The sequence below is a fragment of the Protobothrops mucrosquamatus genome, unplaced genomic scaffold, assembly GCF_001527695.2.
Source record: "Protobothrops mucrosquamatus isolate PMUCROS unplaced genomic scaffold, P.Mucros_1.0 scaffold_181, whole genome shotgun sequence".
In the NCBI taxonomy this organism is placed as follows: Eukaryota; Metazoa; Chordata; class Lepidosauria; order Squamata; family Viperidae; genus Protobothrops; species Protobothrops mucrosquamatus.
The window spans coordinates 418,439-437,902 of NW_015386257.1; the positions used below are offsets into that span (position 1 = coordinate 418,439).

Below are 19,464 nucleotides of genomic sequence, written 5' to 3' on the forward strand. Positions count from 1 at the left end.
TTTTGGGGTAAATGATGGTCTGTAAAATATGGTAGAGGAGACCCTGATCTTTGCCACCCATCACAGTTTTGGTCAATCAGAGCTTTTATATTTATTTAATTATTAAATTTATTTGCTGCCCATCTTGCCACAGAACGACTTTGGGCAGCTTACAAAGTTAAAAGCAATAAATAATACAAATATTTATTTGTAATCCATTTTGGCCATTAGGACACAACCAAAACCCAGTTTTAGCCCAAGCATGCTCATACAGTTCAGTGCAAGCTAGGATCTCTAATCTAGAAGCTACCTTACAAATCAGCATTCTGCTGTTCACATTGCTCCAACTAGGTCCTGCATACTCCAGCTAAGACAAAACTATAGCATGGTTTAGTCCAGTGGTGGCGAACCTATGGCACGCGTGCCAGAGGCGGCACTCAGAGCCCTCTCTGTGGGCACGCGTGCCGTTGCCCCAGCCCGGCCTCCCCCCATGGCCCTCTCCTCACCAGCAGTCCCCCTGGAGGAGAGTCGCCCCCGGTCGTGGCCCGTGCAGAGCAGCACAGCCAAGGACATGGCAGCCGGTACAAGACTCTGCCCCTGCGCCCCGCAGCATCATCTGCTGCGTGGCCGCCATGATACTGCAGGGCCGCCTGGGTGATCTGCCGCGGTAGGTAGCCCTGCAGGGGGCGTGGGTGGGACAGGAGGCAAGGTGGAGTAAGCGGGGCAAGGGGCAGAGCAGAGTGGGCGGGGCAGGGGGCGGAGTGGGTTTTGGGCACTCCGTGTCTAAAAGGTTCGCCATCACTGGTTTAGTCCATTTTGTGAATCCAGAACCTGTAGCCTGTGTTTGGGGTCATGAACCAGCAATCAAAGGAGAAAGCAACTTCTAGCTACTGAAGATAAGGAAGGGTGACGCATGTCATGTGAGCATCTTCAGCACCTGAGGAGTGGAAGGAGACTCCAAAGCTTCTAGGAGACTTGGTCTCATGTCTGCCTACCAACACCCTGTTTCCGAGCAACTAAAAAAAGAGGTCAAAATTAAGGGTGTGATTTTGGGTAAAAGACATAAAACTACAGGTGAGCGTAGAGTCAAAATCCTCCCCCTCCCCCTCAAGATTTTTCTATTCTGTTTGTACTACTAGACAGGATCTTCCTACATTCCTCCAACTTAAAACAAAATTTGTATGGAACCCGTTGAATGGAAAGCCCGTGTTCTACAAGCTTTCCACGGGTGTGCTCAAACCTTCCTCTAGTGATTAGGAAAGAGATTGCTTTCAGACTTTTTAGGTTCGCAGAAGGATTCCCATTTAGACACGATGGTACAAGAATTTTTTTTGCAAAGTTACAGAAGTGGTAGAGTTGGCGGGGATGTCTAGGTACTGTATAATGATTGACATGCATCCTGCCCAGTTTTTATTGGAATATTAATTTCTCCTTTATCTTAGTTTGAAATGGAAATTCAGAGGATTTCAGAAGCTTATGAGGACCTGGTAAAAATCACCACCAAGAGAGAGTCACTAGACAAGGCTATGCGAAACAAACTTGAAGGTGAAATCAGGAGACTCCATGATTTCAACAGGGACTTGCATGGTATGTCTCCTCCTCCTCCTCCTCCTCTTCCTCCTCTTCCTCCTCCTTCCCCCCCTTCTCCATTTTGTGATATATATATATATGTGTGTGTGTGTGTTATTTATGTCATTCATTCTCTCTATATGATCAAATCACCACAGTGAACTTTCATACAGGTCACTTATTTTTCCTTTCATTTCTTATATTTCCTTACATTTCCTTTCATTTCTTAATTGATGTTCTTCACACTTTTTACTCCTCTTACATTCCAATTTTCAATCCCTCCTTCCCATGATTGTCACTAGGTTGACCTACAATCTTAACCTCTGCCATGATCATAACTTTAGTAAATCCAGGCTTTCATTGGGTGGTTTTTAGTAAAACATAGAGAAGGTGTAGAATAGGTTACCACATTTAGTCATAATCAGATTACATATGGCATGCCCTGCTAATGTTAAGGATAATACTGGGCAGTTTTGGTACATTTTGACTAGAATGCCACAAGAACAACTAAATTTTGTTAATTTATATAAAACATGCTTGAACTATTCTGTGCAAGCCATGATCTAAAATCTATCTCACAAACCAGCATCATATCAACTGAGAGATATAACAGATATGAATTGACCATTCTATTTCAATTTTGATCCAAAATCAGAATGGGGTAATTTGGGGTGGGGGATGGGGATGCTGAGCACAAGCTTCTTGTTAGCCCCAGAGGTGTGCATCCAGTGACATGACTTGTGTGTGCATGGACATTTTTGTTTTGCAATATTCTGAGATGGTCAGGAGTTTAAAAAATGGAAATGATTCTGCTTTATCCTGTAAAAGTGGTAAAAAAAAAGTCTATTTTATTTCAGTCATTTCTACTTATTGTTATGACAAAGATTAAGCATTTTGGCATTGACAGTATAATTCTGGGGTGCTGTGGGGACCACACCTTGAGATTTTGGGTATTGATGGGCCTGTGGTTGCTTTGGCCAGTTCTAAGCTATCATATTCTATTCTATATTGGCAGGCTAGAGACCAGACAAATTATTCCCTGTCATGAGTTTTAGAAAATTAATATAGATTGTCTGGATCAGGTTGCAGATGTCTGCTTAAGGGTTCCATTTATTATTGCTTGACCCAAACATGAACCCAGATTGCTTCTGCTTTTAGTTAATTATATACAGGACTTATTGTCTGCAAAGAAAAAGTTGTGGCTAACACTAATTATAGTTTAGGGCAGGGGTCTCCACACTTGGCAACTTTAAGACCTGTGTAAGACTTGCTGGCTGGGGAATTCTGGGAGTTGAAGTCCACAAGTCTTAAAGTTGCCAAGTGTGAAGACCCCTGCCCTAAACTATAATTAGCATTAGCCACAAGTTTTTCCTTGGAGACAATAAGTCCTGTATAAGTTCTGTGGACTTCAACTTTCAGAATTCCTCAGCCAGCATGGTTGGCTGAGAAATTTTGGAAGTTGAAGTCCACAAGTCTTAAAGTTGTCAAGTTTGGAGATCCCTGGTTTAGGGGAAGCCAGAACTGTAAAACAGAGATTGAAGTTCTCCAGGTATGAAACTCAGAGTATATGAGGGGGCATTTATACTGATGCCAATCCCCTGCTCAGGGCTGGAATCTTATATTATAACATCCACAAACAACTACAGGTAGTGCTCGACTTACGACCACAATTGAGCTCAAAATTTCTATTTTACGACCTTTCTTGCCACAGTTGTTAAGTGAATCACTGCAGTTGTTAAGTTAGAAACACGGTTGTTAAGTGAATCTGGCTTCCCCATTGACTTTGCTTTGTCAGAAGGTTGCAAAAGGTGATCCCATGACCTTGGGACACAGCAACGGTCGTTAAGTATCAACCAGTTGCCAAACATCTGAATTTTGATCTCATGTCATGGGGACGCTACAAAGGTTGTAACTGTGAGAAATGGTCCCAAGTGACTTTTTTCAGTGCCGTTGTGACTTGGAACGGTCACTAAATGAACTGTTGTAAGTTGAGGACTACCTGTACATATCTGGCCTTTAGTTGAAGACAGCCAGGGAAGGGAGCCCACCATCTCTCTGGATAAGTGATTCCACAGACAATCTGCTCTTACTCTTATGAAGTTTCCCCTGGCACGTATTCAGAATCTGCCTTCCTGTAACTGGTCCTGCAGTCTGGAATGAGGGGAAAAAAGTTTGCTGAAAGAGTTGTGCATTTTGGACTGGTTCTTAAAAAGGTGTTGCCTGACTGGATTTGGAATATCTCTCTCTCTCTCTCTCTCTCTCTCTCTCTCTCTCTCTCTCTCTCTCTCTCGCTCTCGCTCTCGCTCTCCATTAACTACAGCATAAACTATTGACTCGACGTGACTACTTTTATTTTTTTCCACAACTATTGCAAAAAGAGGAGATCTGTATAGATTCCTTTGTTCCCCTTCCTCTTTTTTGTGCTCCCCCAAAATTTGTCTTAGTCACAGAATGACATGTCAGGGAGGAGACGTGACAGAAGAAATTCCTCCATCGTAAGATCTTTTCCTGGAGCCCCGTGCCATCCATAAGCAGAAATAAGTTTTTTTGGCTTGAAGACACTAAGTTAGTATCTGAGCCAGCCTTCCCCCAAACACTTCTTGATGTGTTCTAGGTTGGAAAAAGTTGAGCTAGGCTGAAGTCTCCAGTAGAAAACCTCTCCCTTCTTCCTCATTCTCTAATATAATCTTCCCTTTCTTGCTGCTATTTCAATTAGTTTCTCTCTGAAGCTCTCTTTTTAAAGTTTTTATGTCACACTTGTTAGCCTGCCTCTCACCGTTCAAGCATTCAGTGCAATACACATGATATAGTTTATTCTTAAAAATCTTTCTCCTTCCTGTGTAGACCGACTGGAGACTGCAAATAGGCAACTGGCCAGCCGAGAGTTTGAGGGACATGAAAATAAGGCAGCAGAGGATCTTTACGCCTCTCAGAGTGAGTGCCATGTTAATATATACTGGACCTATGTTAGGAAATGTAAATGTATGTGATTTCACTTTATTTCCTAGCACCTGGATATTTTTTTTTCTTCTGTTCTCTGTCTTGTTTTTCTGGAGAGATTGTTGTAGCAGTTTATGGTAGGGGATAGGGAGAAAGTGGGAAGATTGTGAATATTTTTATGGAAGTGAAAAGTTCTGAGAAGGAAAAAGGAAACCCATCCCCTGATTTGCAAATTCAATTTTTTCCCCACCTTCTTGGTTCCTTCAAAATTCATGCAGAACTCAAAGGGGTAAAGCAATTAAATGTGGTTCCTTTGTTAAGATGTGCAACAGATATTGGCATTCTTCACCCCCAACCTGTAGATGTACTCTGCATCACCTTTGGAGTATATTGTTGAAATGAAGCTGAAAAGTGAGTATTGCCCACTCAGGGATGGCCACCATGTTTGACTTTTTTGATCTTCCTGGTCTCTGCTCAGCCCAAAGGAGGTACTTAGAACCTCAGTGAAGAATCTAGGTCTGCCAGTCTGCAAGGCTTGGAAGCCACTCCCAGTGTTGCCATTAAGTTGAACTTTTTTAACGCAAAAGAAAGAAATTCTTATTATATACCTGAAGAAAAATGGCATTAACTGCATTTAATTAATTTTAATAAGAGTTGGGTCCGTCTGCATTATCCCTAGCTCACAAGTGCATCTCATTACCCCAAATATGTCTCCTTTTATTGTAATGTTAAGTAGTCTTTTAATGTCCATTTATAGGTAAAGAACAACATTGCACTGGGTGGGAAACTGTTGAGTATGAACTTTTGGCTCAGATTTGTGGAGATGTAAAAAGAGAAATAAAAACCAATTAATCAGTAATAAGGGACAGGGAAGAAAAACTTTAAAATCATCATTGTTTTTCCTAAGAGGCAAAATAGGCCAGTCACTGTCCTTTTCTCTTCTGTAAGGTTCCAAAAATAGATGCTATGTGATGCTATAGGAAGAATCATCGATGATGAATTTAGTCATTCTGGCCCTACTTTTTCAGCCTAACAAAATACAGAAAAGATGACAATTTTTGGTCTCTGTTTCGAAACATTAGTGTCGCTGATCACTGAGGTTGTGTTTAGACATCATGTTGATTTTCCATTTTTACTCTTAGGCTTATCATATTTAGTTCAGAAGCCACTGAGACAGTAGCCTTCCATACATTTTATTGTTGTGAATTTACAACTTGATGTTCTACAGAGAGATGTTATTTTGTCCATCCAGAATCAGAATCAGTGTGGAGCTGGCCAAATGACACAATGGCTTTCCATGTGCTCTTCACCCAGGATGCATGTTGGATTATAAATTGTAGAGATCTGCTGTAGAATATAATAATAATAGTAATAATGATGATGATGATGATGATGATGATGGAAGGGACCTTGGAGGTCATCTAGTCCAACCCCCCGCTCAAGCAGGAGAACCTATACCATTTCAGACAAATGGCTGTCCAGCCTCTTCTTAAAAACTTCCAGTGTTGGAGCATTCACCGCTTCTGGAGGCAGGTTGTTCCACTGATTAATTGTTCTAACTGTCAGGAAATTTCTCCTTAGTTCTAGGTTGCTTCTCTCCTTGACTAGTTTCCATCCGTTGCTTCTTGTCCTGCCTTCAGGCGCTTTGGAGAATAGCTTGACTCCCTCTTCTCTGTGGCAGCCCCAGAGATATTGGAACACTGCTATCATGTCCCCCTCGTCCTTCTCTTCATTAAACTAGACATACCCAATTCCAGCAACTATTCATTATATGTTAGCCTCCAGTCCCCTAATCATCTTTGTTGCTCTTCTCTGTACTCTTTCTAGAGTCTCAACATCTTTTTTACATCGTGGTTATATCTTTCATTTAATCCTGGCTGATTTGAAAGAAGTGAACTTAGTTTAAGGGCTAGGAAAAATTGCTAAATTCCTGACTATTTTCCAAGAACTGGATTAATCGATAAGGTTGCAGGATGGCAGCTTTGAAGTCAACCAGCCTAAAAGATGGATGCAATCAATTAAAGAGTTCAGTGCCTCTAAGCAGCTGTCAGCTGTAAGGTTTTGTCTGAGCAGGAGAAATGAGCTAAATTTACAATTCTTACATATCGACTACAAATCTAGGATCTGCCAGTAGACCCCAATAACTGCCCATTATGGCTGGTATTTGGGCTAGTTCTTTGGGACTGGGACAGCCTGCCCTAGACTCTTTGGCAGCACCACAGCCTCACCCACATACAAATATTTATTAATTTCTTAGTTGACAATGTTTATTAAAATATAGGTATGTACATCTATGTACACTTTGCTAAAATATTGCTGGAACTACCACAATTCATAACTAATTTTTGCTGTTGATCCACAACATAGGAGCAAACGTAGTTCCTTAGAGGACAAATCATACAAAATACCACAGATGTTTGGCATGAATACTCTATGAATACTCAGGTCCGTGCTATAAATAGAAGATAAAGTATTTCCAAGAATAGAAAGAGGATTATGCAGATCCTCATCAGATAGACTTTATTTATTTATACTCAGATATTCACAGCCTTGTGAATACCATCTACAGTATAGTCTTGAGGTAAAAACAGAATTGGGTATCCTGGGTTAATTGGCAAGGTGTTTTGATGCAGCACCACCTGAAGTAAGATGGCACCGTTAGAATATGAGTGCCCGTTTTAGAATTTCTTCCCAAATGATTATCACAGTGGTTCTCAACCTGTGGGTCGGGACCCCATTTGGGGTCGATCGACCATTTCACGGGGGTCGCCAAGCAAGGGTGTCCGCCATTTTTTTTGTCCGCCATTTTTTTTGTTCGCCATTTTTTCCCCTTTTCCGGCGGGTGCCTTACCTCCCTTGGGCTGGGCCAGCTAGTGGTCGGCCTGCTCCATCTCTGCCGCTTGCCAGCTATGCCTTGGCCGGCGCAGGGGGCGGAACCACGCATGCGTGGCGCTCCTGGGCAGGGAAAGTCCTCGACTTACGACCGGTTGGGTAGTCCTCGACTTACGACTGGTTTAGTCCTCGACTTATGACCGGTTTAGTCCTCGACTTATGACCGGTTTAGTCCTCAACGTACGACCGGTTGGGGTCGCGGCATTAAAAAGGTTGAGAACCACTGGATCAGGTATATACGACAGTAATAGCAATTGCAGTAGCACTTATATACCTCCTCACAGTGTTTTACAGCCCTCTCTAAGCAGTTTACACAGTCAGCCTATTGCTCCCAACAATCTGGGTCCTCATTTTACTGACCTCGGAAGGATGGAAGGCTGAGTCAACCTTGAGTTGGTCAGAATCGAACTCCTGACAGTGAACGGAGTCAGCCTGCAATGCTGCATTCTAACCACTGTGCCACCACGGCTCCTAAGTTAATTAATTAAGGTAATTAAAATATTGGAATCTTAATCAATTCGTGTAGAGAGAGAGAGTGACTGTATATAAGAGCGGTTTGAACTCAAGCAGGGCAACCATGCCTAAGCACATTTATTTACTGCTTTTTACAGTAAAAAAGATAGGCAAAGAGATCACAATAAGCCTTCAGTTATAATCAATGGTTGGGAAAATTGTAACACAAAATTATAGTGAATTTAAATGGCGCACATTTGAATAAACAGCAAATAAATATCATACTTGAAATTGCAAGAAAATAGGGAAACAAACTTAACAAGGCAAATACAAAATAATAAAGGTGATCTGCACAAGTAGCAATTGTCTTTAACGTATTATGGGTGCAACAGCATAAATACAATTCAGAGGATTAGTTTGAGGTTGACTCAGAGGGGGCTGGAAGCAAGAAAGAAAGATGTGGGGGACGACTTGCAACAATTTTCTCAACGCTCCCCTCCCTTAAGTTTGGATACTAACGCTTTGGCCTTATGTTTTTCTCTTTTGAGCAGAATGTTTAGGATAACTGATAACAGTGAGCTAAATAGAATTAGGGTTAGTTTTGTTCTTTTCTCCGTATGTTTGAGGAGATAAAACATATGCTTTGCAGTAAAATGGATTTAGCATATGTACCGTATGGAAATATTTGTGCCAGCTTACTCTTGTTTGGCAAGGACTCACTTAGAAGACTTTGGTGCAGTTCTGGGACAATTTAAAAATGCATTGAGTAGTTGGAGTGAGTTTGGATGAAAGTTACCAAACTAGTGATTGGGAACCAGGTCTTAAGAACGGCCAAAGCAGTGTTTCTCAGCCTTGGGAATTTGAAGATGTGTGTACTTCAACTCCCAGAATTCCCTAGCCATGTTTGGAATTTCGGGAGCTGAAATACACACATCTTCAAGTAGCCAAAGTTGAGAAACACTGAGCTAAAGGAACTGGATATGTTTAGAAGATTGAGATGAGATTGATTAGCAATCTTCAGACATCTCATAGGTCAGTGATGGCGAACCTTTTAGAGACCGAGTGCCCAAACTGCAACCCAAAACCCACTTATGCATCGTCAAGTGCCGGGTGGGTGTGGCCCATTGGCTGGATGTGGCCAATTGGGTGGTCGTGGCTGCGGTGGTAACGACAGACTGGGTGGGACTAAAAAGTTCAATCAATCAATTCCAACTTTGCAAGATCTTTTTTTTCCCGCGAGAAGTTGAAATTGACTGATTGAACCTTTTTTTTTTTTTTTGCACACGGCGGCGGAGGCCTAAAGCGAAAAGGTTTTATAAAACCCAGCTGAAGGCCTAGGACTGGGGCGACAGCGCGCGTGTCCACAGAGAGGGCTCTGAGTGCCACCTCTGGCACCCGTGCCATAGGTTCGCCACCACTGTTATAGGTTGTCATATAAAATTGGAAGTTGGCTTGTTTTGGGTCCTGGGATTGGATCAGAACGAATAGGTTGAAACTAAAGAGAAGTAGACTTGGATCAGATAACAGGAGGAATTTCCCAATAGTTAAGACCCGTTAAGAAGTGGAATACGCTGCCTCATAAAGTGCCATGTTCCTCTTCCACGGACATCTTCGATCAGAGGCTGCATTCCCATCTGTTTGAAATACTGTAGAAGATTCTGCACTAAGCAGGACACTTGATTAGAGCACGTGTAACTGTCCTTCCAACCTACGTCTTGATTCTGTGAACTGAAGTCTTAACATATTTTGTAGGCCACCAAGTTCAGAAAAACTTATGACGTGGTTGATCTTTTTCCTTTTTGTGATCTCTTGTGGTGCTTTCCTTGTCCTTTGTTTTTTTGGAGAATAGAGGGAAAACAAAGGGGGGAAATGTGCAGGTATTTGTGCCTCCTTATTGTCAATTCAGTGAAAATGTACTGTTCCTTAACTCCCCTGAAAATTCTTTATCCGAATGTTCAGGACCCCAAATAAATGTTTCTTGCAGAACAAACAGGCAGAAGAAGTTCCTTACGGAATGAGACATCGCTCATGCTGGGGCATCTGAACTATTTGGAGATGCTTGGTGGCAGCTGATGTTCAGTGAATTATTTCCCATCCGATGACTCAGGGTCAAGTTCACATGAATGGGGCAAAGCTAAATAAAGCACAGCCCCCCCCCCAATTGGTGTTGATATTAGCGAGGCCTTGCTGGAATCAACAGCAGATATGTTGTTTCAAGTCTACTTACAAGCTTCCTCTAAAGTAAGTTTTCCCACCAGTGTGGAGGACTACTTTGAATCTGCAGACGGGGATATGTGCACTCACACACATCCATTTTGTCTGATATCACACACAGCTCAAATGGAGGCTCCTCCTTAATTATTTGCTCTTTTAAAAAAATGTAAGAATACTGAAATTAATATCTCTTTTATGTTTTCATGTCATTATTTAAAAATTCATGTTAGGACTTAGTGAGGGCTCAAAGGTGGAAAGCGATCAGCCCCTCCTGGATCTCTGCATATATGTACTGTATAGGCGGGTGTATGTGTAGGTGGAGAACCAGTTTGGTGTAGCGGTGAAGGTGCTGGCCCACAACCTGAGTTCTGCTCCTCCCTTAGGCATGAAAACTGGTTGAGTGACATTGGGCCAGTCTCAGCCCAACCCACCTCACAGGATTGTAGTTGTGAGGAAAATAGGAAGATGTGGATATGTTAGATATGTTTGCTGCCCTGAGTTATTTGTAAAAATAATAAAGGCATGATATAAATAAATAATGTATCATTGAGTGATAAAAGAGCAGGATAAAAATCTCATAATAAATTATAATACTAGGCGAGTTTGTAAAAGGCTGTTCCCCTAGACCAGGGGTAGGCAACCTTGGCTCTTTTATGACTCGTGGACTTCAACTCCCAGAATTCCTGAGCCAGCCATGCTGAGGGGAAAGGGAGAGGTTTCCAAGCTGAGCCATGCTGGCTCAGGAATTCTGGGAGTTGAAGTCCACGAGTCATAAAAGAGCCAAGGTTGCCTACCCCTGCCCTAGATGGCTCTTATAGGGAGCAGATTTAAAACATCTCCAGATGTTCACATATATCTTTGCTCCCTATTCACCCCACTTTGTTTAACTACAAAATTTAGTTAGATAGGCACACAATGCTGCAAAATAAATATGCGGGCCCTGAGATATTCTGCAAATGGTAAAGGTGACCCAGCCTTCAGCAGATCACAGAAGAGTTGTCCTGACTGGGGCCTTTCAAGTGAATGTTCAAGGAAGGAATCATGTTGAATGAGATCTCAGTTTTGGTCCATACCTGGTCCTGTCTCTGATTGCTTCCCCCATCCTCCCTCCCAAATTATTTCTTCTTTGGGCAGCTGTTTTATAGAGTCATTTTTCATCCCTACATACTGGTAAATAGCAGGGATTCTATAAAAGAAAAGACCCTATAAAAGAGTCCATATAAAAGAGAAGAAACTTAGAACTAACAGTGAGAAAAATTAACCAGTGGAACAACTTGCCTTCAGAAGGTGTAGCTCAGGGGTCCTCAACCTTGGCCACTTTAAGACTTGTGGACTTCAACTCCCAGAATTACTCAGCCAGCTTTGCTGGCTGAGGAATTCTGGGAGTTGAAGTCCACAAGTCTTAAAGTGGCCAAGGTTGAGGACCCCTGGTGTAGCTACTCCATCACTGGAGGCTTTTAAAAAGAGACTGGATGACCACTTATCTAGAATGATATAGGTCTCCTGCTTGAGCAGAGATTGGACTAGAAGACCTCCAAGGTCTGTTCTTATTCTGTTATTCTGTTTAAAAAAAATTCTATATGTAGAAGAAACAACCAAGGGTACATTTAGACCTGAAGCTAAAAACAGCTTGGCTTTTCAGCAGTGCAAGAAACTGCTGAATGCAATGGTAAAATCAACCATTTTCTTTGCTTAGGATTCTCCCTCATAATTCCTTTAACTTTTAAGATGCCCCTGTATGTCTGAAGCTGTAGTCAATAACTGAGACCTGTTCCAGAATCCATAGTTGAAGTCCACACATCTTAAAGTTGCCAAGTTTGGTTTTGGTTTTGTTTTTTAAAAAAACCTTGTTACAGTATATAGGTAGTTCTCAACTTACAACCATTCATTTAGTGGCAAGAAACTGGGGCAAAGCTCACTTAAGAACTGTCTTGCTTAGCAGTGGAAATGTTGGGCTCAGTTGTGGTCACAACTGGAGACTACTTGTACAGATGAGAATGAAAGACTAGCCTATATTGGACTTAATGGCTCAGCTGATGCTTTGAACCTTGATCTGCCTGCTTAGTTGGAAATATTTTAATGCTACACCATGCTGACAATTTTCCAGGGGTTCTTTTAAGACATACGGGCTTCTCCTGCCTTTTTTTTTTCACCTAACCATCTGTTGAGGTGGTTAAATGATGGAGTTCCAAGAATGTCCATGGCAAAGGGGAGGACTTTCTCTATAATAAATTATAATTCTAGTTTAGGCACTCTGAGTGCTGCTGGGAGTTTAGTCTTTCATAAAATGGCTACTCATTATCTGTATTTTCTTACAAAGTTTATATTTGAAGCCCAGAGCCATAATCTTTCTATATAAATAAAAATGTAATTGTTCGTTTGTTCAAAATCTTAAATCTCCGAAAGTTCTTCACCGATTGCTTTGAAATTTTCACACAACGTTGCATTCGAATACGCGCGTGTTTTTATATACCTATATTATATAGATGTCACACCTGTGACAGGTAAAAACATGCTTTTTTTGGAAAAACAGCGCCATCTGTTGGACGTTAAAGCAACACACGCTACGATTTTACGATTCCGTTTCAATGTTTCCGATTTACGATCCATTTACGATTTCAAAATTTCCAATTCTTCCTTTTCCATTTAACCAGACTGAGCCACAGCAACACGTGGCCGGGTACAGCTAGTTCAGTGTTTCTCAACCTTGACAATTTTAAGGCATGTGGACTTCAACTCCCAGAACTCCACAGCCAGCATTGCTGGCTGTGGAATTCTGGGAGTTGAAGTCCACATGCCTTAAAATTGTCAAGGTTGAGAAACACTGAGCTAGTTAGTTACAAAGATAATGATGGGCACCAAAGTTGCTTTGCAGCAAGCATGGTGCAAATTAGGAGAACGGTCTGTAAATTTCTCAAAGAGTCCCGGATACTAATTTGGATACTGCAAACTGAGAATCTTAGGTTTTTTTCTGAAGGATCTGGCCTTGACCTTGTTGCCCTTCTAGACAAAGAGTACTTGAAGGAGAAGGAGAAGCTAGAAATGGACTTGACGGCCCTGCGCTTGACGAATGAGGAACAGCGAAGGCACATTGAGATCCTGGACCAGGCTTTGAACAGCGCCCAAGCCAAAGTCATCAAACTAGAAGCAGAGGTGAGAAGGTTAAGTTATCTCTCGAAAACAGACACTTGTTTTCTTTCCATGGGATTGGTGTGGGTGGACAAATTCTCCTGTTAGTGCTAAGGATGATGGGGTTGGCTTCCAACCCAAACATCAGCATTAAAGGAGATATTTGGACTTAGGACACAGCAACGCTTCTGGGTCATTTGGAATATTTTGACCGAAGAGTCCCAGATGCTTTAATCAAGCTTCTCAAGATCATTTCTCAAATTCCTTCATTATGTTGGTTGTCTTTTGGGTTGCCTTTTTCTGCATCTTTCTGAGTTTGTTTGTTTTGGTATACAGTAATTGGACAGTGCAGAGTTTTTTTTAAGAATAGTCCCATTGGGCTTAGTCGTATCTTCCCATCTGCTAGCATATGTTCTCAGCATTTATTCTTGTGGCTTGAGTAACCCAAAACATAAGGGAGGCCAGGCGTCTACAACCCAGAAAGTATGAAGAGCATCTGCTGAGTAATTTCCGAATCGTATTAAACAAATACAAAAGTAACCCAAATCATACAACAAAAATCATTAAAACACATTAAGAACAATAACATCAATTAAAACCATAAAAAATCATCTGTGAGAGTCAAATCCAATTTAGGAACAGTACCGTTAATAATACTGTGGAGTTTTTGGTGGGCTCTGAGCTTGATTGTTTGCTTGCAGCCATTTTATTACCTTACTACTAGGTAACATCTTCAACCTTGTGAAGCAGCCAGCCAAGCTCAAAGAACACCAAGGACTCCACAGTTCAACCCTGAACTACATATATTCTCTCCTATTAGTGGTGCTAATCCTGTTTTAAATATGTTCTGTGTCACATTAATAACTCCTTATAAAGAGTTTTAGCTATTGGTTTGATTCCCAACTTGCTAAGAAGTTGAAGTTTGTTCCACTAGAACAGTGGTTCTCAACCTGTGGGTCGGGACCCCATTTGGGGTCGATCGACCATTTCACGGGGGTCGCCAAGCAAGGCTGTCCGCCATTTTTTTTGTCCGCCATTTTTTTCCCCTTTTCCGGCAGGTGCCTTACCTCCCTTGGGCTGGCCCAGCTGGTGGTCAGCCTGCTACGCCTCGGCCGGCGCAGGGGGCGGAACCACCCATGCACGGCGCTCCCGGGCAGGGAAAGTCCTCGACTTATGACCGGTTGGGTAGTCCTCGACTTACGACTGGTTTAGTCCTCGACTTACGACCGGTTTAGTCCTCGACTTACGACCTTTTTAGTCCTTGACTTATGACCGGTTGGGGTCACGGCATTAAAAAGGTTGAGAACCACTGCCCTAGAACTAGTTTCCTAGTCATATGAAAGTGGTGTCAATGCTGCTAACATCGGATGTTCTTGCTTTGACAACATAGGGAGATGCAGCCTTTTTCTCTCCTATGCTTTACTCTTAGAATTAGATGATACTGGGGGGGGGGGAAGAAGATTGTGATGAGAGTTAGTTAGACATAACAATTCAGGGGCTTTTGAAATAAGAGATGATAAAGAAATGGCGGGTTGGAGAACGGGAGGGAAAGCTTGCATTTCAAACTAATTGGAGAATGTGATTTATGACTGTAAATTAGGGGAGTGAATTGTGCTTTGATACTATGTGTTTAGGGGAGGGGAATTCAGATTTCAGCTTCGACCATGTAGGTGCCGAAGCTATGCTACTCCAATAAAGATTCTTTAAGGTAAACAATGCCTTGAAGTACTTTGAAGAGTTTCATTTGTCGGAACCATGACCAATGGCTAGAGCTGTTTTAGACCCTCAAAGTAGACTGGGATTTCATACTATCACACATGGTTGGTGAATGGATACCTTGCCAGCTAATCCATAAACTACGTCTAGAGTTTAGCACAGCAGCTGTGTAACTTGACAGTAACAATTATATTTAAAGACGCTTTACAATTAGAAAGGAAAATACCCTTATCTAGGTTTCCATTATTTCAGAAATTACATACAACATTCATTTTAATTCGCTTCCCAGCTGGAGCAGGAGATGAGAGGGAGCTTTCACAAAGATTAAGAGACTGAAGCTACAGTTCACAAGCTGGAAAGGAGCACCATATCCCCCCCCTTTTCACGAATATACACAGACTAAAGTTCAGACATGAATGGGTTGCTGTTGCTATCCGAGCAAAGCCATGGCTTATATGAGCCTCAGTGAATTGAAAATACTGAATGAACTATAAACAAACCATATTGGGATTTAGTATGGGATGAACCATTTCCAAGATCTCTAAGCTATTTTGAACCAAAAGCCAACTCTTTCTTTCTTTTTTCCTGCATACACATGCAGTCTTGCATAACAGCACGGTCACTGTTTTCAGCCCCATATATTTTTCCCAATAAAATTTCTTTTCTGCTGCTCTCATTTCCTTGCTCTGGATTGTACTGACAGGTGGGTTGGCCAGAGAGTCCTCTGTTTTGAGGAGAATAAAAGTTCTTAATCGTTGGAAGCATTTCATTAGAATTATTCCTCTTGGGCAGCGGTTCTCAACCTATGGGTCGCGACCCCATTTGGGGTCGATCGACCATTTCACGGGGGTCGCCAAGCAAGGCTGTCCGCCATTTTTTTCCCCTTTTCTGGCGGGTGCCTTACCTCCCTTGGGCTGGGCCAGCTGGTGGTCAGCCTGCTCCGTCTCTGCCGCTTGCCAGCTACGCCTCTGCCGGCGCAGGGGGTGGAACCATGCATGCGTGGTGCTCCCGGGCAGGGAAAGTCCTTGACTTACGACCGGTTGGGTAGTCCTCGACTTATGACCGGTTTAGTCCCTGACTTACAACCGGTTTAGTCCTCGACTTACGACCGGTTGGGGGTCGCGGCATTAAAAAGGTTGAGAACCACTGCTCTTGGGGATATTGAGGTGAACTTACTGTATTGTACTGGAGGTCAGACAAAGTGACTCCCGTCCCTGAGTTTCTGTGATTCTGCCTCCAGCTACGGAAGAAGCAAGCGCATGTCGAGAAGGTAGAGAAGCTCCAGCAGGCCTTGACCCAACTTCAGGCAGCCTATGAGAAGCGAGAGCAGATGGAGCATCGGTTACGCACCAGGCTGGAAAGAGAGTTGGAATCTCTGAGGCTGCAGCAGGTGAGAAATTGAGGGTGAATCTTTGGTCCCCTGGAGTGATTTAAGGTGCTGTCAGATCAAAGGCCGCATGACCAGAACATAAAAGAGATATTAATTTCAATATTCTTACATTAAAAAATAGCAAATAATTAAGGATGAGCCTCCATTTGAGCTGTGTGATACCAGACAATAGGCTGACATTGTAAACTGTAAACAGAGAGTGGAGTAAAGCACTATGGGGTGGTATATAAGTCTAAGTCAGTGTTTCTCAACCTTGACAATTTTAAGGCATGTGGACTTTAACTCCCAGAATTCCACAGCCAGCAATGCTGGCTGTGGAATTCTGGGAGTTGAAGTCCACATGCCTTAAAATTGTCAAGGTTGAGAAACACTGGTTTAAGTGCTATTGCTATTGCTAAGAGAGGATGGGGGTGGTTTGTATTTCTGCTTGAAGCTAACAGGTTATATATATTTGCCAGCTAACAAAAGTAATTGGTGGAATCAAACTGTGGTTAGGGATCCTGGCTAATAAAACGTGTTGTAAATGTAATTTGCTGGATTGCCCCTGGGTTTTCTAGAAATGAGATGAGAGAGGACAGATTGCACATACCTTGTTTCTGAGTTTGTGTTTGGAACCATTGCTTGATTTTCCACTTGAATATAATCTATTCTTTCTCTGAAAATGACTAGGATTGGTCTGCTTTGATAATTTATAGGCTGCCTGATTCCCAGGGGCTCTGGGAAGTTAATCTGACTTGTCTTATCAGCTGAACCCAAATGGATAAAGCTGAAAGAACATTCAAACTACATTTTGACTTTGGCACCATTATCACATCTGATATATTTTAAATGGGTTGCCTTTTGCCTAGCATAAGTTGAATACAAACATGATTGTTCATAATTTTTTAAAGGCAAGGCATATAAAGGTGTTTCTGTTTCAGCTTTGAAAACTGCTTTGTAATAGTTATTATGTCATGTGAAGTGTACCTTGTAATGCATTAGTTGATTGATTTTTGTCCATGTCTAGAATTGTTCCATGAACTATCCTAGAACAGTGATGGCGAACCTTTTAGAGACCGAGTGCCCAAACTGCAACCCAAAACCCACTTATGCATCGTCGGGTGCCGGGTGGGTGTGGCCCATTGGTTGGGCGTGGTTGCGGTGGTAACGGCAGACTAGATGGGACTAAAAAGTTCAATCAATCAATTCCAACTTTGCAAGATCTTTTTTTTTTCCACGAGAAGTTGAAATTGATTGATTGATTGAACCTTTTTTTTTTTTTGCACACAGCAGCGGAGGCCTAAAGCGAAAAGGTTTTATAAAACCCAGCTGAAGGCCTAGGACTGGGGCGACGGCACGCGTGCCCACAGAGAGGACTCTGAGTGCCGCCTCTGGCACCTGTGCCATAGGTTCGCCACCACTGTCCTAGAACCTCAATAGGCTCCTCCTACAATTTGGATGAGGCTGCATTGTTAATGTCCTGGGTAAAAGTTTGGAGACAAAGGGACATTGTAGTATGCAACATAGGGTGAGGAATGACTTCCAAGGTTAATTTTCCCTTTAGAAAATTGCATTGATAATATGATTTTTCATGAAACTGAGTCAGGACTAAGGTCACTGAAAGCAATGAAATATGACTTTATTGCCATATTTTAAGTGATATAAGGAGACCATGTATGTTTTCTGTGGAGTAAACAATAACAAGCATCTTCTTTTCGGAGCTGTAGAACCAATTATTTTTTTAAAAAATGGGTTTCTCCTTTGCTGGATGTAACCAATGACTAGATAGTCATCTGTCAGGACTGCTTTAATTTAATTTCTGCATTGATTGAAAATTGGGATCATTGGCCAAAATGGATTCTTCCAACTTTATGATTCTATGATAAGCTATTGAATTCAATGGGATATACTGCAGAGCAGATATTACCTGATGACACTCCTGGTCATGACTACTTTTGGTGGGACGAGGGCCAGAGGTCAAATGTATTCATTATTTCCACTTTTACACTGCCCATTACTACACATCTCTATATTCTCTGTATAAGAGCATAACACTTAAAATAAAATTCCAGTACCATTCCAGAAGAAAAAAAAACCCCACAGTTTCCTTACATTCAATCCAGTGTATATCCCAAACATTTGAGTCTGGTGCCTATGGAATAAGCCAGATTCTCCAGCACTTGGAGATGGAGAATCCACCAATGGGTTTAGACTGTATTCCTGCCCAATCAGATCAAGTCAGCCAAAGTTGCCATGCCTGTCCTGGGTCATAGATACCCAATCTTGACTTGATCTTGCCCAGGACAGTGCTTTCTTGAAGACCTACAAGATCAGGGCTGTTCAGACTTCGGGCGCAGGGGGGAACTGCTGTTCCAGAGATCAGGTACAGCAACAGAGAAGGTATACTTCCTGGGTTGACAGGAAGGTGACATTGTTTAATTAAGGGACCTGAAGCATGCCAACCTTGCTAGAACATGGCCAGGCATACCGATAACCACTTGCACTGCTGCATTCCAGACCAGTTATAGCTTCAGAGTGATCTTCAAGATTCACTTTCAATCAGTCAATCAAATAATTAATGTTTTACCAAGAGAGTAAAGTTTTGCTTAAGTCCACATGCATGATGACTCAGACACAACTCATTTCCAGTAAGGCCTCCTGATTCCAGAAAGGGCACAGGTAGGGCACCAGACAAATCTGGGTAAAGGTGTTCCTAATCCCAGCTGCTACTTGATTCTGAAGTTAAAATCTATATAAATAAAAATGTAAATGTTTGTTTGTTCAAAATCTTAAATCTCCGAAAGTTCTTCACCGATTGCTTTGAAATTTTGACACAACGTTGCATTCGAATACGCGCGTGTTTTTATATACCTACTATTATATAGATGTCACACAGGTGGCATCTTTTCCATTTAACCAGACTGAGCCACAGCAACGCGTGGCCGGGTACAGCTAGTAAATAAATAAATCTCTAGCTTGTATCCTAGTTCTGTCTTGGGAAGCACCTTCCCATCCAGTCATTGGTATGTCCCTGGAACTGGACGGTCCGTGCTCTTACACCCACTTGGTCTCACCAGAGTTGAGCTTCAACCCGTTTCTCTTCAGACTCCCATAGGCTCCAAGTATAGTAGCAATCTTTTGTCTTCGTCGCTTGGTTGGTTCAGGGTCAAGATCAGCTGGACTGAGGAGGTAGAGTTTGCCAT

The 19,464-nt window shown here is 42.2% G+C and overlaps 1 protein-coding gene across 1 annotated transcript in view; it reads left to right on the plus strand.

Moving 5' to 3' along the window:
- The window catches only part of AMOTL1 (angiomotin like 1), a 33,421-nt gene that overhangs the window by 4,467 nt on the left and 9,490 nt on the right, over window positions 1-19,464 (plus strand). Inside the window, exons 4-7 of the mRNA XM_015823824.2 lie at window positions 1,422-1,566; window positions 4,393-4,482; window positions 13,055-13,200; window positions 16,133-16,282. Coding sequence (XP_015679310.2) covers window positions 1,422-1,566; window positions 4,393-4,482; window positions 13,055-13,200; window positions 16,133-16,282 — 531 coding nt within the window. The remainder of the gene's footprint in view (window positions 1-1,421; window positions 1,567-4,392; window positions 4,483-13,054; window positions 13,201-16,132; window positions 16,283-19,464) is intronic.